The 26,027-nt window shown below is 36.9% G+C and overlaps 1 protein-coding gene across 5 annotated transcripts; it reads left to right on the top strand.

Annotated features, from left to right (window-relative positions):
* The first annotated feature begins 512 nt into the window (after window positions 1-512).
* Window positions 513-24,758, top strand: LOC126416807 (putative uncharacterized protein DDB_G0289263). Of its 5 annotated transcripts, XM_050084682.1 has the most exons (5): window positions 513-1,054; window positions 2,778-2,909; window positions 5,214-5,477; window positions 7,072-7,294; window positions 23,257-24,758. In XM_050084682.1, the coding sequence occupies exons 4-5, from the start codon at window positions 7,082-7,084 to the stop codon at window positions 24,520-24,522; spliced, it is 1,479 nt and encodes a 492-aa protein (XP_049940639.1). In that variant the 5' UTR covers window positions 513-1,054; window positions 2,778-2,909; window positions 5,214-5,477; window positions 7,072-7,081; the 3' UTR covers window positions 24,523-24,758. The 5 variants fall into 5 exon arrangements, with proteins under 5 accessions (XP_049940639.1, XP_049940640.1, XP_049940641.1 ...); XM_050084683.1 differs by lacking the exon at window positions 2,778-2,909; XM_050084684.1 differs by lacking the exons at window positions 2,778-2,909; window positions 5,214-5,477.
* Window positions 24,759-26,027: the final 1,269 nt, after the last annotated feature.

Below are 26,027 nucleotides of genomic sequence, written 5' to 3'. Positions count from 1 at the left end.
GATACGTTATGTTTTGGCATAAATAACAGGTTTTTAATACATAGGTAATGTTTCTGAGTAGTACTGCCACATGTTATTACATTTTTCAATTTTTCGGATTTGGTACCTTCTGGAAAGGAGCTTGTCAAATTTTATATGACGATAAGAGGCGTGAATTCATGGGGGAGCTGAAATATAATATCCATTTGTTGCCGTATTGAGAGCTCGCAGTGACCATTTATAAAAGGAACCGCGGACTGTCGTTCGAAACCAAGGTCGGTCACAGAAGCGAATCTAGGCCTCAGACGCCCATGTTTGATGTTTTATCACCAAAGAATATCCGAATAAACTTGATTACTGAAACGATCATTTTAAATTGATGTAAAGGCGAAAGATAGCGCAGCCAAAGGAGGGAAACGTGTTGTCGGAAAGCGGGACCTGTGTTATCACCAGCGTCATTCAGTGGCTGTAGCCATGTGTACGTCCGCTAGATATCAGCCACTTCCGCTCGTTTAGGAAGGCAGTCAGTCAGGCTGCAGCTCTCGGCTGATATACTACAACTACAGAGCGGCAAGTTAAGTGTTTACCTTTCTGTGTTTTCCTTGTAACATACTTATTAAATTTCGTTCGTGTTTTTCTTTTTAAGGGGTTTAATTTCGAGTTTTTGTATTCGTAAATTCATTTAGTCTGAAGTGCAATAGTTGCTCACTGAACCGCCAGCTACACATCTCATTAGTGCATCAGCGTCCATTGGTGACACATCGGGAGTGTAGCAAGTTGCATATCTAGAACTCTGTCTTCTTTTATTGCTCACTTCTTCAGTTAGTCTTACTAGGATGGCTAAGATGAGTGCATGCTTTTTGCGGACGCAGGAGGAGCTGGCCGCAGTTTGCGAACAGCTGAATGTGTTTTGGCTACGGTCAATCACCTTCAGGCCGCTCCTTTAGAGTGTAGTGGTGGCGGAGAATCTGGCGCGTCGCGTGGGTCACCACAGGTGTCGTTTATTTTGTCCACGGGCTACGCTTCCGTGGTACCTCCTAGTGTCCCCGACATTGGATCCGTCCTCAACAGCAAGGTGAGTGGCGGGTGGTAACGCGTTCGCGTCGCTCGAGTTGGAAGGCCCATTCACCCCTTGAGTGCACAGGTGACCGGTCCTTCAGCAGGGTGCAAGCAGGAACACGTGGGCAGGGATTTGTTAATTATTGGGAGTTTCAATGCTGGCGCGTTATGGAGCCCCTTAGGAAGATATCACTCAGGACTAGGAAAAAAGCCAATGTGCACTCAGTATGTCTGCCGGTAGTTCTCATGCGAGCTGTGGCAGCGGCCTGGTCTGAGGCTATCGAGCGAGCAGGGTGCAGTCCTCTGCAAATTGTGGCTCACGTCGGCATCAGTGACGCCCACCGCATAGGTTCTGAGGCGGTCCTAAGTTCGTACAGGCGGCTGGCGGAGGTGGTGAAGGCTGCCGGCCTCGCGCAGGGGGTGCCAGCAGAGCTCGCAGTTTGCAGCGTCGTTCCCAGAATTATCGGTGTTCTTTGGATTGGAACCAAGTGGATGGTCTCAACCAAAGGCTTCGTCGACTCTGTGACGGTCTTGGCAGCTGATTTCTAGACCCTGTGTTATCGTCTGGGGATTTGTAGGACCCCCTTTGATAGGACAGGGGTGCACTACACAAAGAAAGCAACTACTCGGGTAGAAGAGTACTGTAAAGTGCACAGAGGTTTTTTTTAGGCTAGGCAGTAGTTTGCGGTGCTCTGATGAACACAATCCGCTCGATATGCAGCAAGGGAAACCGAACGGCTTTCAGAATAAAGACACCTCAGCTGTCATAATTTTATCAGTAAACTGTCGAAGTATTCAAATTCCCGAATTTACTGCCCTCCAGGGAAGTTCTCAAGCTCAAATTATTCTTGGGACCGACCTGGCTGAAACCCGAAGTGGAAAACTCTGAGATATTTAGCGAGTATATCGGAAAGGGGAGTGTTCATTGAACTTCACAAAAATTTTGTCTATATTGAGGTCGAAGTTGAGTGTAAAACTGAAGACATTTGGTCATTTGTAACAGGTGTAGGCGAAACCAATTTAATTGTTGGATGTTTTTACCGGGCAACCGATTCTGCCATGAAAGTTCTAGAGTCATTGAAATAGCACGTAAATAACCAGATCATGCAATACTAGCTGGAGGCGACTTTCAAAAATGGTTCAAATGGCTCTGAGCACTATGGGACTTAACATCAATGGTCATCAGTCCCCTAGAACTTAGAACTAGATAAACGTAACTAACCTAAGGACATCACACAACACCCAGTCATCACGAGGCAGAGAAAATCCCTGACCCCGCCGGGAATCGAACCCGGGAACCCGGGCATGGGAAACGAGAACGCTACCGCACGACCACGAGCTGCGGACGGAGGCGACTTTAATCTACTGAGTATAGACTGGGGTGTCTCTGGATTTTTTGCGTTGGGGGGGGGGGGGGGGAGGGTACAGACACACAGTCATGCGAAATATGTTCGACTACGTTTTCTAAAAACTGTCTTGTCTTGAAAAGCTAGCTCGGCAGCTCACACACAGTGGACATATCCTAGACCTTTCGGCTACAAATAAGCCGGACCTTATCGAAAATGTCTGTATAAGAAGAGGATAAGCGATCGTGATGTCATTGCAGTATTTATGATTACGAAAGTTAATAAATCAGTCTGGAGATCCGTACCACAATTGTTTTATTGCTGGTAACTGTATGGCAGGTATTTCAGTATGTTCCACAGTTCAACGTCTTAAACTGTTGTAAATGATTGCAGCTACAGTGTACCACTTTTGACTGAGCTGCAGTTACCAAGAAGTGGTTTTGGTTTCTACAAGTGTGGCCAGTCAGTTCACAGTCCTATGTTCCGTTGGTCCACAGGATAGTATATGTCATTATAAGACATACTGTAAGTGAAAGCTCTTAAACCAACTGCAATAAGTTAACATAATTAATATTTTACATGACAGGCTTGTTTTGGCTTAATTGCCATTATAAAGCACCCTACAAAAATAAGATTATCTATATGTAAATCGTGGCTGTTCAATATTGATATTTGCTTTGCTACTTTCATCTATTTGGAAGCTATGACCATACTGCATCTGTAGTAAATTTTATCTGTCAAGCAGCAGTATGTAAAATTTATGTAATACATCTTCTCTTAACCAGTGCTCATTCAGAACACAACAGAGAAGAATCAATCTGAAATGACCATTTCCAGTTCTATTCACTTTTTGCATGGTGACCGAACATTCTGGTAAAATAGCATAAAATCATTTTTCTGGATTGCTTTGTTGAGAATTTATTACTACTTTGCTTTCAGATTCCTGTTTCTCATTAAACCTTTCTACTCGCTGGTCTGATCTATCATCTTTTCTATTTTTTAAAATTATCACCACATTAACTAAAAATCCATTTGGATTTTTTTAATTTATTTTTTTAAACACAGCTGTCAATATTTTCTGCAATCTTTAGAGCCTAACTACCCAAGTGAAATTTGTCTGGTTTTAAGTTATTACTGGTAATGCATTTATTATGATTTAGAAATACTGCCCCTAAAGTGTCACCTGATATAGCACATAGTCAATTATCCTGTATGTATAGATATTGCTCACTGATTTGATGTGCATAACTGCACTTATTACCGTCTTGAATTCGCAATGGATGTTCTCGGCTTTTCTAATTGCATTTCTTGTTTCGTTTATGGCGTCGTTTTCACTCTGCTAGGAAGAGAATTCGTCCCCAAATTCGCAAAGAAACCTCTATAATTTTCTTTGCAGACATTGGAACCTCCTTTGAGGTTTGTTTGGTACTTCAAACGTTTTTCAAGTGTTTATTCATCTGATGCATCCTAATGCTATGTAGAACATGGGTTTAACAGTTTGGGGCATCGATATTTTTCGGAATAGAATTGCCAGTTTAAAGGAATTCGTTTTGTTACACTCAGTTCTGTTCATGAGCATAGGTTTTACTTACATTTCTTACATTAATCTGTTTGTACATGTCTGTCAATTTCACGTGTTCTGTATATATCTGTCGAATCCTTTTTCACTTAATTTTGATCATTTCTCTCACTTTGTATTGTCTTTTGAGAATGAGTGACGTTGTGTGCATATTTAACAGCTTGAGAATACGATCACTTTTCACAAGGAAGTTTCTCCTTTCCTTCTGTCAATGATAGAAATCCTATCTTTAGAGTTTCCATGTCACTGTTATGTTGCTTTATAATTTGGACTTTCGAGTTCACAGTTTTTATCAGATCCACTTTTTCTTCAGGTACACAAACACGACAAGACCACGGAAAATTGTCATTTATAAATTTTAGATTAGCTTGCTGGCATCTTTCATGCCACCTGAAGTTAAATGTTACGCTGGTGATGACTTTCAGAAAACATTTTTCACATGCTGAAGTATCGTCGACTGGCTCTTCTCTGGATATCGAAGTGTTACTTCACTGATGTGTTGGCACCATCCTTCAGCTGCTATTCCAGAAAGCCCAGTAAATTATCTGGTATATCTGTGACAGTGTCTCCTACATTACTTGAATATCTTTGTTTCATATTTCATAGCCCTACTTTTTTCTTGTGATAATTTTTCCTTGTCTTTATTTCTACTACAATTTAGACTTAGTTCATTTGTTTAATCGCTTTCTCTGCCCATCCTAAAACAACCTTGGTTTGTGTGCAGGATGAGCAGAAGCAGTGTAGAAAGCTTGTAAGGATGTTGTAGGGGAAGCTGTGCTGAGAAATAAATAGTAAGGAAAAAATCGATACTTTGCGTCATTTCCCAGTTATTTAACATTGAAGTTAGCCAATGAGATCGTCACGCGCCCAAATTCAAGCAGCCTGCCAGAGACAGTGCTGCCAAACTTGACCTTCGTTTGGTTTCCTCAAAGCGAAAACACTTAGTTTTTGCTCATGTAGCTTAAATTTATGTCTTCCAAAAAAGGCGTATTTTAACTGATAATGAACATTTCAACAATGTATCTCCCAGATTAACAGGTAATTATGTCTTGAAGCATTTTAACGTGTAAAAGTGCTTGAATTTGCGCGCGCAACGACCTGATTAGCTAACTTCAGTGCTAAGTAACACTGAAATTGCACAACGTATGGAATGTTTTTCTTAACAATTATTTCTCACCACACTCGTCCCTGCAACACCCTCCCGATCTTTTCAGACTGTTTCTGACCAACCAGTATTGCGGGACTTACAGCACAGTGAGTTTAGCCATCAACGTTACATGGTGACGTCGTGGCATACGTCAGTAACACCGGAACGATATTCTGGCCTTAACTTGAAGCAGTACAGCGGAAGGCGGGAGCTATGTTAGCTGAAACCAAAGTGCAAGAGATGACTGTCCTGTGATTGTAAAAGACAGGGGCAATCTAAATCTATCTGAAGGAAAAGATTCGATCTGTAGAAGTGTTTCTAGTTGTTGTCGAACGTCTTTTAAGCACTGTAGCAACATATATCTCAGGTATGTACAAACTACAACAATTCAGCACGCTCAAAATGATTTTGTAAATGTACTACTACGCATCTTACTTGTTGTGAACTTCTAAGTTTGATTACCCCTGCAACACTATTAAGACTTTAGGTTAGGTTAGGTTAATCTTGACATTGGCTTGAATTTGGCTTACTGACTACATGTATAGGACTAATTATTCTTTACTTATCGGAGTGCAAATTGCAATACCCTTTTGTCTTAAATAATTTATTAGTTCTGTGAATCAAGGACTCTGCAGTGTAAAAAAGATTCTGAATCTTGCCTTAATAACTAAACGCAATTTCTGAAATTTTTCCCACACATCTTGTCAACAACAGTGATATCACACAATACTGTACGCCTCTTATAAATTTAAGAAATTCAATTTTAATTCATGTTACAGTTTTATTTTTTGGATACTCCATTACTGCATTGAATCAGTGCTCAATCAAGTAACCCTTCAAGACTCATTTAAAACTGTTTATGTCCGTTATTACTTTTGTTGAAGTGGGTAATGCATTATACAGTTTGATGCCAGGATGAGGAATGCGATAGTGCTGTATTTGTCCTTTGTATATGTGGATAGCTTATTTCTCATGTTTAGTAGCTATTTACAGATGAATTATGGGTGCCATGTGGAGTGCTACTGTTTAGTTTTTCTTTTACAATTACAGCATTATCTGGTAGGTATATACAAAGAAGTGGTAGTATTTTATATTTCCTCAACAGCTGCCTGCATGATGACATTTGGTCCACTATTTCCATTAATTCTGTACTCAAAATGGTTTAAAACTTGTACTACTGTTTTCCAAAATACTACATGATATTTGAATACTGAGAGAGCATAAGCAAAATATGTGGGCTGGAAGTCTTCACACACAATAGAAAATGGCACATATTCACCTACAGTATCAAAAACGTCCACAGAATAGGCTATATATTGAAGAAAGAGGGACTTCAAACAGCATATAGGACAGACAATACAGCACAGAAAAAACTCAGAACATAGGAGACACCCACAGATAAGCTCAACAGATCAGGAAAATATCAACTCACATGCATCACTTTTCAATCAGTATTCGTAGGACAAACATAGTGCTCTCCGCGTTTTACGTAATAAAAAGGCGTTTATAAAGAAAGAAATTACGCAAAGTACATTAACATGTGCGCACAGTGCTCTTGGAACACAAAAGAAAAAGGATCAGTCACAACAAAACGTTAATAGTAACACATATATACACGAAACATTTGACATGCAAAAATCAAGTTTTTCAAAAATCAGGGGATGCGTTAACTCACCCAGACTTTCATCTTTTGGTTTGCAGATGACAAGCTATCAGTGCAGGAAACCATACTAGTGGTCCTGCAAAACCATAAGAAGCAAAACGAAGAAAAACTTCCTTTAGACTCACTTTGTTAAATTACTTACAACCTAAAATACGTTCACTTTTCACAGTTTTTCAATAAACAAAAACCCACTGATGATGGCCCAGACGTGCTCTAACATTTTTGGGTCAAAAAAAAACCAGTGTGTTGGCAAAAAGGCGGAACCCATAACCTATAAAGTGTGTGTTCTGTTTTTCAGAGAGTTGAAAATGAGTGACCAGGGAAGTGTAAACGACACAGACATTGAAGCTGATTTGGATGAGATGGCATCAGATTCTGCTCGTGTACACGACGAGTCAGTTGATGAGATGCACACAGCGGCCAATTCATCTGGGGCACATGTTCCCATTGTAACACGCCAGCCTTCCCATATCAGTGAAATGCTGGAGGACCTGCCATTGGGCTATCGAGACTCGTCACTTGTAAGTCTCCCTATCTATTATTTAGGTAAATTACTGGTTCTGAATACTGAATTCTATTAGTTTACTGTATTTTTAATGTTGCATTAGGCTATCGACTTTTTGCACGGTACTGAAGGATAACTTACTCCAAAAGGTCACATTTGACAGTTACTGAGTTCCTAACGAGGTACCTTTGTGACACATACCCTATCAAACTTCTTTTCTCACTCCTCCACATAACCTGATGCTGTTAATACATAGTTAGTCAGTTTCATGTTCTGCTGATCGTTTGCACATCAAACTGCAATATGTGGACTGAGTAATTTTACATATACTTCACAACTTAATTTTTAAATATGGCTACATGGTGAACATTTATAAAGTCCCTTCTTAACTATGTTTACCATTGTAAGTTAGTAATTCTTACCAACAAACTTTTACACAATACAGTAATAGAAATGTTTTTCAATGAGAAACTTTTTTAGTTTGCTTGCAAATTTTACTTTGATCAAATATTTTTATTCCACAACCGTGCACCCCTTTTTGTGTAAAGACAGCCTTAATAGGAAACACGCAATGGTATTTTTCCTTCAGGTATGGTACTTATATGCACAATTGTTTTTTGAACTGCATTGGATTATTTACAATATGCAACATGAGGAACTTCTGGGAAATGATGTCAGCATGTAGTTACTGACATCTCTCCTATCATATTTCTTAAAGAGGGGTTTGTCAATGGTATATTTCAGTCTCACTGGAGAAATGCCTTGTATTAGTGATGCATTATGTATTGAATATAAGATAGTGCTTTTTATAAGGGAACAAATCTTTAGTACTCTATAAGAACCACCATCAAAACCAGATGAACTTTTATTTTCGAGAGAATGTATAATTTCCTTAATTCATATGAGTGAATATTATGAAAGTTACATTTTCGATGTACTGCAGTGATTTTGTTCTTGAACTGTTTGTTCTGATGTTTTCTGTTATATTTAAGAAAACTATTAAATATATTTGCTACTTATGAATCATCATATATCGTCCCTCATTCAGTTCGGTAGTGATGTTATCCTGTGGCCGATTTCCCTGTCTCTCGTCTCACTAAATTTCATGTAGCCTTCAGCATGTTGTCAGAATTACTGATTTCTTACACATACGCAAATTTCTGAATTTTTAATAAATTTTCACGGTAGTTTTGAGTGGCTTTTGTAGTGTTTAACTACTGCAGAATCTCTGCTCCTTCTAGCCGAATACATTTAACATCTTCTTTCAAAAGATATGTTGATCCAGCTTGTAATCCATGCGTTTTTTCCATGGTTGTTTAAAGTTCTTTTTGATTAACTTTTTCAAAAATGCATTGAAATGATGAGAAATGTTTCTTCTAATCAGCAACAGTTTATATTAAACTCCAACTGAATTGTACTTAATGTTTAGACAAGAAAGCCCCCACACTGTCTAATGTTTGTCCACACATCAGTGCAAAGGAACAAAGGAAGTTTAGGGTTTAACATCCTGTCAAAATCGAGGTCATTAGATATAGAGCATAAGTACAGGTTTTTTTGAGGATGAGAAAGGAAATGAGCCATGCCGTTTTGAAGGAATCATCCTGGTATTTGCCTCAAAGGAATTGGGCAAATCACAGATAAATCTAAGTCAGGGTGGTCTCATCCATATTTTAAACGCTATCCTTTCAAATTGAGTCTAGTGTGATTACCACTGATGTACCATGCTCGGTGTCCTCTGTGCATCCATTGCTTTCAGTTTTCACAAGGTCACCACAAAAAATTGTCTGTTGTCTCATTTAATATAAAAATACTCATAAATCAATCATAAATGTTTGCACATATTTTCCACTCGCCAAATACGTGATTAAGCACACCTCACTCAAGTTGGGCTCACTCTGCTGACATGCAAATCATACAAAACTGACATGAGTGTACAAATATTACTGTTCTCGCCTATTCTCCATACCTCAGTGTTAGATACCAACATTATGCACCCCATGACCTGCTTGGTAGGCTAGACTCACTTATTCACACAAGGCAGATTCTGCATGTGCCAAAGCCACACCTACCTCAGATGACAGGTATCTTTGCACCAGCTGTGGGCAAATCCTCGATAAGCAATAAGTAAACTGGAAACTTAGTTAAAAGGATCCTAAAAGTGAAAATCCCAAATTCTTTCTGCTAATGATAAATAACAGCAACAGAGCTGTGTCAAATTAATTGTAGCTCCGATAATTTTAACATTTTACTGCATTTTCTTTTACAGGTTCTTTATTTACCACATAAATTACCGAAAAAAATGAAAAATCAAAACTATGAAATTGTGTAGAGTTCTATTTAACTTAAACATTCCTTAACAGATATAGCAAAACACATTGATAACATCATGACATTAAGCGCTTTTGTTAGTGTCGAATCTAAAATGAGCAAAATGTGTAAAATACCATGAAATAGGTTACATACTTGTCTGAAAGACATTCTAAGGAATTAATCTATTCACTGAAAAGAAAGACTTTATTTATTGTGAAATTAGCAGATTTGATCAACTATGTGCATAAGAATACAATAAAATTTCAAAAATTCCGTCTGCTATTAGAAAAGCATATCAATCTGTTCTCTTTTATAGCAATTGCTACAAGTATGAAAAAGATTAATGCACACAGGGGACAATGTTTCCTTTTAGGGGTTGCATACATGCATGCTTGAAAGCTGTAACATGCCACAATGTAATGCTTCTGAACGTTGTCATGTTTCTCATAATGCAGTGTCTGAGCAGGTCCCTTGTTGCTTACCTGGCACCTACTCCGTATACCTGGTTGGTGGTTTATGATATGTCAGGCAGAATTAGATCACTTGAAATTTGAACTAGCTGGCTCAAGTAGGTAAATGATCTTTGGAACTGAGTAAAGGTAACAAGCAATAGATAAAAGGAGAATAGCTCTTCACCATAATCAACGAAATAAATCTGACTTGTTACCTGACATGGGAGGGGAAGAGTGTCATCCAGCTGTAGGCCACATTAGGGTGCAGCTGACTTCTAGCAAAGAAACTTAGTGGAGAGAGTTAATTAGTTAGTTACTTGCATGTTCCATTGATCAATCTCATGCTAACAGTTATGATGTGGAATGTGTCAAGTGCATAAGAAATGCGCACATGAATGAAGGTCTTTTTTTAAAAAAATGCTTAAAATCTTTGTTACCTACCTCATGCACTTAAATGGCACAAAATACATGTATTATACCTATAGATTTATTTATTCTTATTCAAAAATTCATCTATGGAACAGAAGGAGTTGTCAAGGAGATATGATTTCAATTTATTTTTAAAACTGTTACTGCTGTCTGCAAGACATTTTATTTCATCTGGTAATGCATCGAAAAGTTGTACTGCGACACATTTTACCCATTTCTGTGCCAAAGATAAGTTAAGTAGAGAATAGTGTATTTATTTCTTCAGGTATTATAATCATGAATGTCAATGTTGTTTTTACACTGGTCCATGTTGTCGAGAACAAATTTCATTACTGAGTAAACGTACTGTGAGACTGTTGTAAGAATTCCTTATGCTTTAAAGAGATGCCTACAAGATGTGCGACTATGAGCCCCACACATTATTCTAACCACTTTCTTTTGAGCAGTGAATACTTTTTGTCTAAGTGTTGAGTTACCTCAAAATAGTATTCCGTATGACATCAGAGAGTGAAAGTATTCAAAGTATGCTAGCTTGCTAATTTCTATATCCTCAAAATTATCAATTACTCTGATTGCAAAAGTTGCTGAACCTAGTCGCTTTAGGACATTCAAATGATGAATTTTCCAATTGAGATTCTCAACTATATGTACACCCAAAAACATAGTATGCTCTGCCCCATCTATTGACTTCTGCTGATGTGTTATATTTATTGAAGGAACTGTACTCCTTGCATTAGAAAATTGTATGTACAGTATTTCTTCAAAGTTCAGAGCAAGCCCATTAAAAAAAAAACTAATCAATAACTTTCCCAAAGACATTATTTGTATCATTTTCTATTGGAGTTCCTTTAACTGGATTATTAATGATGCTTGTATCATCAGCAAACAGTGTCAGTTTAGCTTCTTCTTTCAAGTAAGAAGGGACGTCGTTCACATATATCAAAAACAGAAGGGGACCCTTGATCGAACCCTGTGGAACATCTTGTGTAATTTCACACCAGTTATATAAAGTGATAAACTTCCTTAAATTACTTAAACCATATAAAGAAACTTTTTGCTTGCTGTTAGGTAGATATGACTTTGACGACTCACATGCTATACCATTTATACCATACAATTGTAATTTCTGTAACATAATGTCATGGTTCACACAATCTAACACTTTGAGTAAGTGACAGAAAATTCCTGTTGGTGACATTTAACTTTTTAAAGGATCCATTAAGTGGGCAGTAAAATTGTATATTGCTCTCTGAGTGGGAAAGAATTTTTGAAATCCAAACTGTGATTTACTAAGTATCCCATTACTGAAACTTCCTGGCAGATTAAAACTGTGTGCCCATCGAGACTCGAACTAGGGACCTTTGCCTTTCGCAAGCAAGTGCTCTACCATCTGAGCCTCCGAAGCACGACTCACGCCCGGTCCATACAGCTTTACTTCTGCCAGTATCTCGTCTCCTACCTTCCAAACTTTACAGAAGCTCTCCTGCGAAACTTGCAGAACTAGCACTCCTGAAAGAAAGGATACTGCAGAGACATGGCTTAGCCACAGCCTGGGGGATGTTTCCAGAAAGAGATTTTCACTCTGCAGCGGAGTGTGCAGTGATATGAAACTTCCTGGCAGAAGCGTCGTGCTTCGGAAGCTCAGATGGTAGAGCACTTGCCCGCGAAAGGCAAAGGTCCCGAGTTCGAGTCTCGGTCGGGCACACAGTTTTAATCTGCTAGGAAGTTTCATATCAGCGCACACTCCACTGCAGAGTGAAAATCTCATTCTGGAAACATCCCCCTGGCTGTGGCTAAGCCATGTCTCCGCAGTATCCTATCTTTCAGGAGTGCTACTTCTGCAAGGTTCGCAGGAGAGCTTCTGTAAAGTTTGGAAGGTAGGAGATGAGATACTGGCAGAAGTAAAGCTGTGCGGACCGGGCGTGAGTCGTGCTTCGGTAGCTCAGATGGTAGAGCACTTGTCTGCGAAAGGCAAAGGTCCCGAGTTCGAGTCTCGGTCGGGCACACAGTTTTAATCTGCCAGGAAGTTTCATATCAGCGCACACTCCGCTGCAGAGTGAAAATCTCATTCTGGAAATATCCCATTACTACTGGGATGGCTAGCCACTCTTGAGCACATTACTTTCTCAACAGTTTTTTGAAATTGCAGTGAGAAAGTATGTTGTTGTTGTTGTGGTCTTCAGTCCTGAGACTGGTTTAATGCAGCTCTCCATGCTACTCTATCCTGTGCAAGCTTCTTCATCTCCCAGTACCTACTACAACCTACATCCTTCTGAATCTGCTTAGTGTATTCATCTCTTGGTCTCCCCCTACGATTTTTACCCTCCACGCTGCAATCCAAAACTAAATTGGTGATCCCTTGATGCCTCAGAACATGTCCTACCAACCGATCCCTTCTTCTGGTCAAGTTGTGCCACAAACTTCTCTTCTCCCCAATCCTATTCAATACTTCCTCATTAGTTATGTGATCTATCCATCTAATCTTCAGCATTCTTCTGTAGCACCACATTTCGAAAGCTTCTATTCTCTTCTTGTCCAAACTATTTACCGTCCATGTTTCACTTCCATACATGGCTACACTCCATACAAATACTTTCAGAAATGACATCCTGACACTTAAATCTATACTCGATGTTAACAAATTTCTCTTCTTCAGAAACGCTTTCCTTGCCATTGCCAGTCTACGTTTTATATCCTCTCTACTTCGACCATCATCAGTTATTTTGCTCCCCAAATAGCAAAACTCCTTTACTACTTTAAGTGTCTCATTTCCTAATCTAATTCCCTCAGCATCACCCGACTTAATTCGACTACATTCCATTATCCTTGTTTTGCTTTTGTTGATGTTCATCTTATATCCTCCTTTCAAGACACTGTCCATTCCGTTCAACTGCTCTTCCAGGTCCTTTGCTATCTCTGACAGAATTACAGTGTCATCGGCAAACCTCAAGGTTTTTATTTCTTCTCCATGGATTTTAATACCTACTCCGAATTTTTCTTTTGTTTCCTTTACTGCTTGCTCAATATACAGATTGAATAACATCGGAGAGAGGCTACAACCCTGTATTACTCCCTTCCCAACCACTGCTTCCCTTTCATGTCCCTCGACCCTTATAACTGCCATCTGGTTTCTGTACAAATTGTAAATAGCCTTTCGCTCCCTGTATTTTACCCCTGCTACCTTTAGAATTTGAAAGAGAGTATTCCAGTCAACATTGTCAAAAGGTTTCTCTAACTCTACAAATGCTAGAGACGTAGGTTTGCCTTTCCTTAATCTTTCTTCTAAGATAAGTCGTAAAGTCAGTATTGCCTCACGTGTTCCAGTATTTCTACGGACTCCAAACTGATCTACCCCAAGGTCGGCTTCTACTAGTTTTTCCATTCGTCTGTAAAGATTTCATGTTAGTATTTTGCAGCTGTGGCTTATTAAACTGATTGTTCGGTAATTTTCACATCTGTCAACACCTGCTTTCTTTGGGTTTGGAATTATGATATTCTGCTTGAAGTCTGAGGATATTTCGCCTGTTTCATACATCTTGCTCACCAGATGGTAGAGTTTTGTCAGGACTGGCTCTCCCAAGGCCGTCAGTAGTTCCAATGGAATGTTGTCTACTCAGGGGGCCTTGTTTCGACTCACGTCTTTCAGTGCTCTGTCAAACTCTTCACGCAGTATCGTATCTCCCATTTCATCTTCATCTACATCCTCTTCCATTTCCATAATATTGTCCTCAAGTACATCGCCCTTGTATAGACCCTCTATATACTCCTTCCACCTTACTGCTTTCCCTTCTTTGCTTAGTACTGGGTTTCCATCTGAGCTCTTGATGTTCATACAAGTGGTTCTCTTATCTCCAAAGATCTCTTTAATTTTTCTGTAGGCAGTATCTATCTTACCCCTAGTGAGATAAGCCTCTACATCCTTACATTTGTCCTCTAGCCATCCCTGCTTAGCCATTTTGCACTTCCTGTCGATCTCATTTTTGAGACGTTTGTATTTCACTTTGCCTGCTTCATTAACTGCATTTTTATATTTTCTCCTTTCATCAATTAAATTCAATATTTCTTCTGTTACCCAAGGATTTCTAAGAGCCCTGGTCTTTTTACCTACTTGATCCTCTGCTACCTTCACTACTTCATCCCTCAAAGCTACTCATTCTTCTTCTACTGTATTTCTTTCCCCCATTCCTGTCAATTGTTCCCTTATGCTCTCCCTAAAACTCTTTACAACCTCTGGTTCTTTCAGTTTATCCAGGTCCCATCTCCTTAAATTCCCACCTTTTTGCAGTTTCTTCAGTTTTAATCTACAGGTCATAACCAATAGATTGTGGCCAGAGTCCACATCTGCCCCTGGAAATGTCTTACAATGAGAAAGTATATTGGTCGGTAATTATTGACATCAGTGGTGTCCCCTATTAGTAGAGAGGTTTGACAATGGCGTATTTTGACCTGTTTGGGAAAATATCTTGAGTTAGTGATGCATTCAGATGTGACTCAGAACGTCAGCTGTAACTGCTTCACATTGTTTTAATATCTTCTTAGAGATGTCATCTACTGCAACAGAACATTTATTTTTCAAAGATTTAATGATTTTCCTTATTTAACAAGTAGTTGTTAATCGAAAATTAATCTGACCAGGGTTTCTCAAAACTGACTCTTCCATGTAATGCATGGCTTTTTCTTTTGAACTATTCTCACCAATTTATTTACCTACACTTAAGAAATGGTTGTTCAGTACATTAGCTACTTGTGTGCTCTTGGTGAAGATGCTATCATTTTCTTTAATAGTAATACTATCTACCCCAGTGGTTACTTTTCCTGTCTCTCTTCTAACAAAATTCCATACTGATTTCATTTTATTGCCCGAGTTGTTAATTTCAACTCTAATATAAATAATTTTTGATTTTCTGACAACTTTTCTCAGTACGTTGCAATAATATTTATAGCGTAAATTTACTTCTGGGTCTTTACTAATTCTTGCTGCCTCATACAATTTTCTTTTCCTTTCTAAAGACACTTTAATATCTGTAGTGATCCAAGGTTTCTTTGAAAACTGTTTGGTTTCACATTTAGTAATTTTTTGAGGCAACAGTGTTCAAAAAGGAATATAAATTTATCAAGAAATATGTTGCACTTATCATTGGCATTTGTCTCACTATGTGCAGCTCACCAATTAACATTCCTCAAACTTTCTCTGAAGTGCTCTATGATACTGGGCTGAGCAGCCTTACACTTTTACTTAATAGTTTCTGAACTGTACATCCTGCTAAGCTATGTAAGTTAATCAGTTGTGCATCATGGTCTGATAATACATTTATCACAGGGAAAACATGAGTTAGTTTTACATCCTCTTGCTGTACAAATACATTATCTTTTAGAGCTATATGTGTAGGGAAATTGATCACTGATTCTAAGTTATATGTCATTAATAATACTTCTACTAATTTTTCCTATCAGAAATGCTTAGAATGTTTACATTGAAATCACCACAGATTAATAACTTCTTCTTTTTGTCTGACAAACAAGGGAGTCAAACCTCTTTTTTTAATGAATAGCTCCCCATCTCATAATAGGGACCTGTACACTGTTGCTAATATCACACTACATTATCTAGCTGTAGTTCACATACAGAAACTTCGAAGTTCTGATTGACACAAAATTTGCTTGTACTTATACCTTTGTTTCGTGTAAAATGTAACTCCTCCTTTTCCATGCAATGTCTACAAGTGTAAGATTATACTCATTTATACTGACATCTTCCATCACCACAGATACATATTGTTAAGGCAGACAAAGTATATCAATCTCATTCTTATTTTTGAGATCATCTAAACACAGTATCAGCTCATCTACTTTATTTTTTATTCCTCTGATATTTTGATGAAGTAAATTGATACTATCCTTAGCTTTATCTCTATTTACTGTACATGAAGCTTCTTTTATTCTATTTTTCTTGATTATTGTGTGTCTTAACCATGGATTTAATCTAACAAACCTGTCTGCCTGGTCCCAGTAACCATAGGGATCATCCCTTGTGTGACTGTGCCCCCCCTTACAGTATCTGCTAATAGAGAAGCTAATTTATATTTCCCCTTCCTATTTAGGTACAGGTCATGTGTAATGTGCTCCCACCTACCAGCAGCATCAACTGGAACAACAATTATGTGAGATTTTGTGATTGTGTGGAGCATCCAGTTCGGCTCAGTCTTAACATGCCATACAGCAGTGTTACCCATGGCTGATAATGCTGCTGAGAGACCTCCACAAACCCCTCATTCATGTGTCCACTTTCTGCTCCTATTTTGTCCAGGTCACTCCTAATACTATATCTTGGATTCATAGCCAGGCTGTTTCCTGCTCTCCCAACTATAATTACCTGATCTACATCCTCAAAGTCCCTGCATAGCGTAGCATGGAGTTGGAACAAAACAGTCTTGTTCCTAGGTAGTAGTCATAGAAGGAGTGTAGCCCAGATGGTACAGGACAAAAATGAAGCTCATAGCAAGGAAATAACTGTTTACCCAGTAAGAAATACTTTTTCTGATCATGATGCGCAGTTAGGATAAATAACATAGTGCCTTACAGCATGGATACTCCTTTGTGGAAATCAGTTAGAACAACTAATGACTTCAGGACCAACTTTCTGAGAATAGTTTACAGAAGATGACATGGGACATAATTTACAATGAAATCTGAATAACTGAACATCTCCTATTCAGATATTCTGTGAACTCTCTAAAGCTTTTAACTGTATTAATCATGAAATTCTTCTAGATAACTTAAGTATTATGGTACAAGTGTGACAGTGCAGAAAGATTTGATTCATATTTAACTGGAAGAATGCAGAAGGTTTAAATTAACAGTACAGATTATCTACAAAAATCAGAAGAGTCCTCTAACTGCAGATGTATCAAGAAAGACAGGGGTCAGACTTGGGCTCATATTGTTCTTAAAGTATGATAATAATGCAAAGGCAGTTCTCTTTGCTGATGATACAAGTATAGTAATCACACTCTACAAACAAGAATCAGGTGGGGAAATTGTAAGGAATGTCTTTAAGAAAATTGACTCTGTAAATGGGTCTCTGCAAATGGACTCTGACCAAATTTCACAGAAAAGAGTGAATTATGCTGCCACAAAAATCTTCAGTCTTTTGCCAAATTGCATTAATATCTGATTGATAGCTAAACAACATTTAAAAACAAATTAAAAGAATTTCTGAATGACAACTGTTTCTACTCAGTAGATGAATTTTTAAATATGAAGTAGTAACTGCAAAAATAAATAAATAAAATAAAATAAAAAACATTCTGTAAAGGAAATATGTTAATCTGACATGTTCCATATCATTAAGAAAAATCATATTCATGATCTATGGAACAAATATTAATGTATTCTATTGTATGTACCAAATGATAACATATAATTTATTCTATTCCACAATAAATGCATACTGGTATTTCAAAAAAGATTTCTGCACAAGCTAACCAGAAAAGAGAATAAACAATCAGGTAAAAAACTGTGGATCACTAGAGGGATTGAAGCATCTCATGAAAGGGAAAGGGAAATTTACCTTTTGGTTAGAAGGAGTAGAGATCCTGCAGTAGTTGTACACTGCAAAAGGTACTCATAATTACTTTAAAAAGTTATTAAAAAATTAAAAAACATGCATATATGTAACAAATCAGTAATTCTGGCAGCGTGCTTAAGGCTATATGACATTTCGTGAAATGAGAGACAGGGCAACTGGCCACAAAACAGGATAACATCTCTACCAAACTGAATGGTAAGACAATATGTGATGATTCATAAGTAGCAAATATATTTAATAACCCTTTCTTAAATATAGTAGAAAACATCAGAATAAACAGTTCAAGAGCAAAATAACAGCAGTATGTTGAAAATGTAACTTCCATCATTGAGTGAATGTATCACGCACCATGTTGTCCGTCTGAAATTAAGGAAATTATACAATCTCTCAAAAATAAGAGCTCATCTGGTTTTGATGGTGGTTCTTATAGAGCACTAAAGATTTTCCCTTATAATAAGCATTATCTTATTTTCAATACATAATGCATCATTAATGCAAGACATTTTTTGAGAGCCTGAAACATGCCATTGACAAACCCCTCCTTAAGAAAAGTGATAGGAGAGATGTCAGTAACTACATGCTGACATCAATTTCCAAAATTTTTGAGAAAGCGATGTAGTGTAGAATAATACCATACCTGAAACACAATAACATACTCAGCAAATCACAGCTTCTATTTCTGAAGAGTTTCTCTACTGAAAATGCTATTTACATATTCCCTCAGCAAATTTTACAATAATAAAACAACAGCAGTTAGTATTTTCTGCAAACTATGAAAGCATTTCAATGCGTGAATCACAACACTCTCCTAGATAAATTGAAGTTTTATGGGATTGATAATACAGTCAACCAGTGGATAGTGTTATATCCAACAAATAGCCTCAGAAAGTTATACTTATCAGTTTAAGCAATATGGTCCAGGAACATAATTTTGACTTGGGAGAAACCATTTATGTAGGTCAACTGCTGTTTCTCATATGTGTCAACAATCTTACATTTAGTATACAACAAGCAGAATTAGTTCCTACTGCAGATGAAACTAGTATTGCCATCAATCCCAGAACATGTGCAGAAACAAAAGAAATAGTAAACAAAGTTTCTGAAAGTATCACTGACAAGTTCCTTGTATGATCACACCCTCAATATTAAAACGACACAATATATTCAGTTCCATCTAGAGCTACTACACCAATAATAAGTGTAACACCTGGTGAGGAAATAATAAATAGGGTGGACACTTCTAAATTCTCAGGTGTCCATACTGATGAGAATTTAAATTGGAAAAAAACGTAATTTGGAAATGCCAAGACAAATTAGTTCAGCCACACTTGCGTTTAGAATGATTGCAAACCTTCCTGAGAGACAAGTCAGTAAGTCGATATATTTTACATGTTTTCATTCAATAATGTCATATGGATAAACATTATGGAACAACTCATCTTGAAGGAAGCAAGTCTTCATTGCGCAAAACATGCTGCAAGTATAATATTTGGTGCTCGCCCATTGTCATCTTGTGCACAAGTGTTTGAGGTGGGCATTCTGACTATTTTTTTACCATATATTTATTCCCTCATGAAGTTTGTTATAATTAATGCACTACAATTCAAATTGAATATTGAGGTACATATTTATAATACCAGAAGGAAAAATGACATTCATTACACCGCATTAAGGTTGTCTTTAGCATGAAATAATGTGCATACTGCTGCAGAAAAAAATTTTGAACACTTGTCAGGTGATATAAAGTGTCTGGCAGACAGCAAAATAAAATTTGGTAACAAACTGAGAAACTTTCTCATTGAAAACTCCATCCATTCTGTAGAAGACTTTCTATTACTGAATTGTGTAAAAGATGGTGGGTTGGAATTACTAACTCACATCTGTATATCTGTTCCCTTTTAGTGAAAAAAGTTACTAAACTTCAGAATGTAACTGTATATACAAGTTCATTTGTGATGTGAATGTAAAATGACTTGTTCCACATCATTACAATATATCGTGCAAAATGTTCTGTGGAACATGTAAGTAACTATCTACTCACAGTGACAAATCCTTGTAAGGGCAGAGTATGCTACTCTGAGTTTGTTCATGAACTTATTTGTGTGTTGATTCCTCTTGACTTTGTTATCCACTGGAAACCTCATCAAGCTTTACATGCTGTACTTCATTTTGGGTATAATCGTTAAAGTCTGCTTCTGCAGATACCATTACTAGTTTCAGATTTGTACAACATGAGTGTTTGAGAGACTGAGACAAAATGCCTGCTATGGATTAGATCTAGACTTGATCAGCTATCATCTGAGCTGTGTCTGTTAACACTGAGTTTGGACCCTTGATTAGTAGTGGCATGCTTATGTCATCAAAAAATTAGTGCTGAAGAGGTCTATAAAGTCATTGAAAGCATGTTTGTGTAAGTTTAGAATAAGCATGGATTTAATGCAAATCTTTTAGAACCCCACTTTTTGTGATTATGCACTCTTAGGCTAGTTTCATACCTGTGGCATTCTGTCAATGAGACACTGTCTTTTGTAATGAGGGTAAGAATCCGTTCATGCAAAAACTAATGCCATAATACCTTAGTTTGCCAAGTATCATATTGTGATTTACTCAATCAAAGTCTGTAGAAACATCACAAACTATAATAACTGAAAACATTTTTTGTTTAGTTCTGCCCATAACTAATATATGAGATCATGTATTGTTTTCGTTAAGGAGAATCCTTTAAAATGGTCAAACTAAGAAGCGATTAACAAGTTATGCACAGTTAAACACGATAACTTCCTACACACATTTTAGTAGACTTTTGAGAATGAAACAGGTTCAAAGTCTGTAGAAACATCACAAACTATAATAACTGAAAAAAATTTTTTGTTTAGTTCTGTCAGTAACTAATATATGAGCTCATGTATTGTTTTCTCTAAGGAGAATCCTTTAAAATGGCCAAACTAAGAAGTGATTAGCAAGTTATGCACAGTTAAACATGATAACTACCTCAAACTCATTTTGGAAGACTTGGGAGAATGAAATAGGTCCAAAGTCTGTAGAAACATCACAAACTATAATAACTGAAAACATTTTTTGTTTAGTTGTGCCAGTAACTAATATATGAGATCATGTATTGTTTTCTCTAAGGAGAATCCTTTAAAACGGCCAAACTAAGAAGCGATTAGCAAGTTATGCATAGTTAAACACGGTAACTTCCTCAAACACATTTTAGAAGACTTGGGAGAATGAAATAGGTCCATAATTAGTGGTAGTTTCCTCATCTCCAACTAAATAGATGGGTGTTACCAAAGCATATTAATCTCAACTGGAAAATATCCCACCGAATCAGCAACAGATTTTTAAAATTGTGCTGAGATCATCATCATGTTGTCATGGTCTTCAGTCTAAAGACTGGTTTGAAGCATATCTCCATCTTATTCTATCCTGTGGAAGTACTTCATAATCAAATTACTGCAATATTGAATCTGCTTACTATATTCATCTGATCTACGATTTTTACCTCTCATATTTCGATCTATTACTTAATAGATGATTCCTTGATTTCTTATAATGTCTCCTATCAGCCGATGGCTTCTTATAGTCAATTTGTCCAACAAATATCTTTTCTCACCAATTGTATATAGTATGTCCTCATTAGTTATGCTGTCCATCCATCTTCTCTTCAACATTCTCCTGTAGCACCAAATTTTAGAAGCTTCTATTTCCATTTTGTTTGAACTGCTTATTGTCCACATTTCCCTTCTATACAAGGCTACACTCCAAACAAATACTTTCGGAAAAGTCTCCCTAAAACTTAAATTATATTCGATGTTAACAAGTTTCTGTTTCTCAAAAATGCTTTTCTTACCATGGTCAGTTTTTATTTTACACCCTTCCATTTCTCACATCATCAGTTACTTTACTGTCCAGATTGCAAATCTCATCTACTGCCTTTAATGCCTCATTTTTTAATCCAATTACCTCAGCAATGCCTGACTTAATTCGATTACATTCTATTGCCCTTGTTTTGATTTCCTTGATTTTTTCTTCCTTTTACTTTACTGTTAGCTCAATGTACAGATTCAATAATGGTGGGGGTAGGTTACAACCATGTCCCACATTCTTCCCGGCCAGTCCTTCCCTTTTATGCCCTTCAACTCATATAATTGCCATTTGGTTTCCATATAAGCTGTAAATAACTCTTCACTCCCTGTATTTTCCCCCTGCTACCTTCAGATTTTCAAAGAATGTATTTCAGTCAACAGTGACTAGGTCTAGAAACGGTATAAACGTAGGCTTGTCTTTCCTTAATCTGTTTCCTAAGAGAAGTTACAGAGCTAGCATTGCCTCGTGTGTTCCTACATTTCTCCAAAGTCCAAAATTGGTCTTCCCTAAGATCGTCTTCTACCACTTTTTCTACTCTTCTGCAAGTAATTCACATCAATATTTTGACTTATTAAACTAATAGTTTAGTAATATTTACACCCATCAACATCTACTTTTTTGGAATTGGAATTCTTGCATTCTTGAACTCTGAGCATGTTTGACCAGTCGCAAATACCTTGCACATTAGGTGGAATAATTTTGTAATGGCTGGCCCTCCCAAGGATATCAGTAGTTCTGAGGGAATTTCGTCTATGCCAGGACCCTTGTTTCGACTTAGGTCTTTCAGTGCTCTGTCAGATTCTTTTTGCACTAACATGTCTCCCATATCATCTTCATCTACCTTCTCTTTTGTTTTCTATGAAATTGTCTTCAAGTTCATTTCCCTTGTATAGCCCCTCTGTATATTGTTTCTAACTTTCAATGCTCCCCTCCTTGCTTAGTAGTGGTTTTCCATCTGAACTCTTGGCATTCATAGGTATCTTTAATTTTTCTGTAGGTGGTTTCAATCTATCCTCCAAATATATGTGCTTCTGTAACCTTGCATCTGTTCTCTAACGATTCCTGCTTAACCATTATACATTTTGCACTAGTCTGATTTTTTAGACGTTTATATTCCTTTTTGCCTGGTTCTTTTACTGCATTTTTATATTTTCTTCTTTCACAATAAAGTCAATATCTTACTGATATAGTTGTGGGGTTACAATAGTTTCAGATAGTTGAAGTTGTCCACCTGTTACGAAATTGATGAGGGAAGGTCGAAAGTTGAATGAATGTTCCATTGTTTCCTCGACCATTGGGGTTTTTGACAGCTGGCATATTATTGTTTAGGTGCAGGGAGAAGAGGTAGCTGTGGAGATATGGCCGCCCAGTGTCACAGAGCACTCAGGACTGGAGCAGCTTCTCTCACCCTGTGACACCAGCAGACCATCACATGTGTATTTCAATGACTGTGATAATGACATTTCATATAATGATGGTGACAATCACAGTGATACTGATAATTGTGACTGTACTGATATTGACATCAATGAAAGCAATATTTGTTTATTTCATTTCCACGATTTTTATATTGGTAACTATAACAGAAATAACGAAACATTATCAGTTATTGACATAGGGAATTATTCATTTTTTAGTTATAACATTCATGACCAAAACTTTTGGTTTCTTAGGTATAGTGGCTCAAACAGTATCCCATCATTGCTACCAACAGTTCATGATATTGTATTTAATATATTTTATATGTGTAGAGACACTGATAATAGCGATTATACTAATACTGTCGTCAATGAAAATGTTTGTTTACTTCATTTCCGTGATTTTTATATTGGTAGCTATAACAGAAATAATCAAATATTATCAATTCTTGACATAGGCAACTATTCATTTTTTAGTTATAACTTTCGTAACCGAAATTTTCATTTTGTTAGGTATAATGGCTCAAACAGTATTTTGCCATTGTTATCAATAATACGTGATATTGTATTTAGTATATTTTATATATATCACGACAATACTAATATTGGCACCAATGGAAACAATATTTGTTTACTAAATTTTCAAGATTTTCGTATCGGTAACTATAACAGTAATAATGAAACATTATCAGTTTTTGACATAGGCAACTATTCATTTTTTAGTTATAACTTTCGTAACCGAAATTTTCATTTTGTTAGGTATAATGGCTCAAACAGTATTTTGCCATTGTTATCAATAATACGTGATATTGTATTTAGTATATTTTATATATATCACGATAATACTAATATTGCCACCAATGGAAACAATATTTGTTTACTAAATTTTCAAGATTTTCGTATCGGTAACTATAACAGTAATAATGAAACATTATCATTCCTTGACACAGGCAATTATTCATTTTTTAGTTATAATATTCATAATCGAAATTTTGGTTTCATTAGGTTTAATGGGTCATACAGTATATCTTCATTGTTGTCAACAGAATTCGATATTGTATTTAATAGATTTGGTATGTATATTACTTACATATGTTACAATGAAATCAATATTATGTTAGTGTTACAGTTAGTATTGCTATTGTATATTTTATATATAATCCATATGCACTATTAAACTGAAAATAAAGCGATTTTTTGTTATAATGTTCGTAACCGAAATCTAGGTTTTGTTAGGTTTGATGGTTCATACAGTATCTCTTCTTTGTTGTCAATAGAATTCGATATTGTATTTAATAGATCAGGTATGTATATTTCTTATATATGTAATAATGAAATCAATATTATGTTAGTATTGCTATTGTATATTTTATAAATAATCCATATGCACTATTAAAATGAAAATAAAACGATAACCTACGGAATGAAGACAACCCTACAATATATTTTCTTTTACTGTGCAACTGCCTGTATGAGTGTCCTGAGCAAACTGCAGTTCTCTTCATGCTCCAGATGAGACTTACTTGAAGTGTAAGTAACATAACGTGCATCTATGACTATTACAAATTTCACTAGAGTCCAACAATTAAATGTAAGCATAAAATGAGAGCACATTTACAGAAGAACTTGATGGACGGATTGCAGAACAAATAAAAATATATTAGGAAGTCACCATCTCTTGAACATACAGGACAAATCAGCTAAGGTGTTCACCTCTTATACTTCTGGATCCGTACACGGTAATTCTGATTATGGCTGAATTAACTGTGAGAAAGTTCTTATTAAACAATGTATAGCCTCTTTTCATAGTTATACTAATTACAGAGATATCGGTATCAATTTCAATTTTTCATATGGAAATGTGGTCATTTCTGCTGCTCATATAGTAGTTTTAAAGAAGGTGTATTCAACGAAGATTTGTTTTACAAAATACGATTACTAGTCTTGTAGAACTAAGGATTTACTTGTTTTGAAGAAGAAACGATTTGCTGTCTTATGCGGAAAGTCGTGATTTCATACCCAAATATGGAAATAAGTCACATCAGATAAGAACACGATACTGCTCCTGTACCAGCATAAAAGGGGCAGAGAGAAATGGGTCTTTCATTCTGTCTGTGTCGTTCAGGTGTATCGAGTGAGGTTAGCCTCAAAAACCAAATTGTCTACCACAATCCAAGAGAAACTAAATGTGCTTCTTCTTTACACAGAATGAAAAAGGAACATGACTCGAACTGTTGAACTGTAGACACAAAAGTGTCCCGACAGATGTTGGAGTAGATGGTCTCCAATAAGAATGAAAATTCGACAAATTAGGAAGAAAAAGTTACTGGAATGGTTCAAAAATGGCTCTGAGCACTATGGGACTTAACATCTATGGTCATCAGTCCCCTAGAACTTAGAACAACTTAAACCTAACTAACCTAAGGACAGCACACAACACCCAGCCATCACGAGGCAGAGAAAATCCCTGACCCCACCGGTAATCGAACCCGGGAACCCGGGCGTGGGAAGCGAGAACGCTACCGCACGACCACGAGATGCGGGCATACTGGAATGGTACTGGAATACAACAAAGAGAGTAACGAAGAAGCCTGCAACAAGGCAAGTGAACGAAATAAATGTTCTGGCCTCTGTTGCTCATAAACCAGATGTACCTCAGATAAAGAGGTATACCTCTGGAAA

Source organism: Schistocerca serialis, chromosome 8 (genome assembly GCF_023864345.2).
Source record: "Schistocerca serialis cubense isolate TAMUIC-IGC-003099 chromosome 8, iqSchSeri2.2, whole genome shotgun sequence".
Lineage (NCBI taxonomy): Eukaryota > Metazoa > Arthropoda > Insecta > Orthoptera > Acrididae > Schistocerca > Schistocerca serialis.
The sequence above is the reverse complement of the archived record's forward strand: the minus strand, read 5'-3'. Positions and strand labels throughout refer to the sequence as shown.

What these genes read in the sequence shown, in the direction of transcription:
- LOC126416807 (XM_050084684.1), top strand. Translation starts at nt 7,082, where the DNA reads ATGAGTGACCAGGGAAGTGTAAACGACACAGACATTGAAGCTGATTTG. An exon ending in GCTATCGAGACTCGTCACTT is followed by an intron (nt 7,295 to 23,256) that starts GTAAGTCTCCCT and finishes ATTATTGTTTAG; the next exon opens with GTGCAGGGAGAAGAGGTAGC.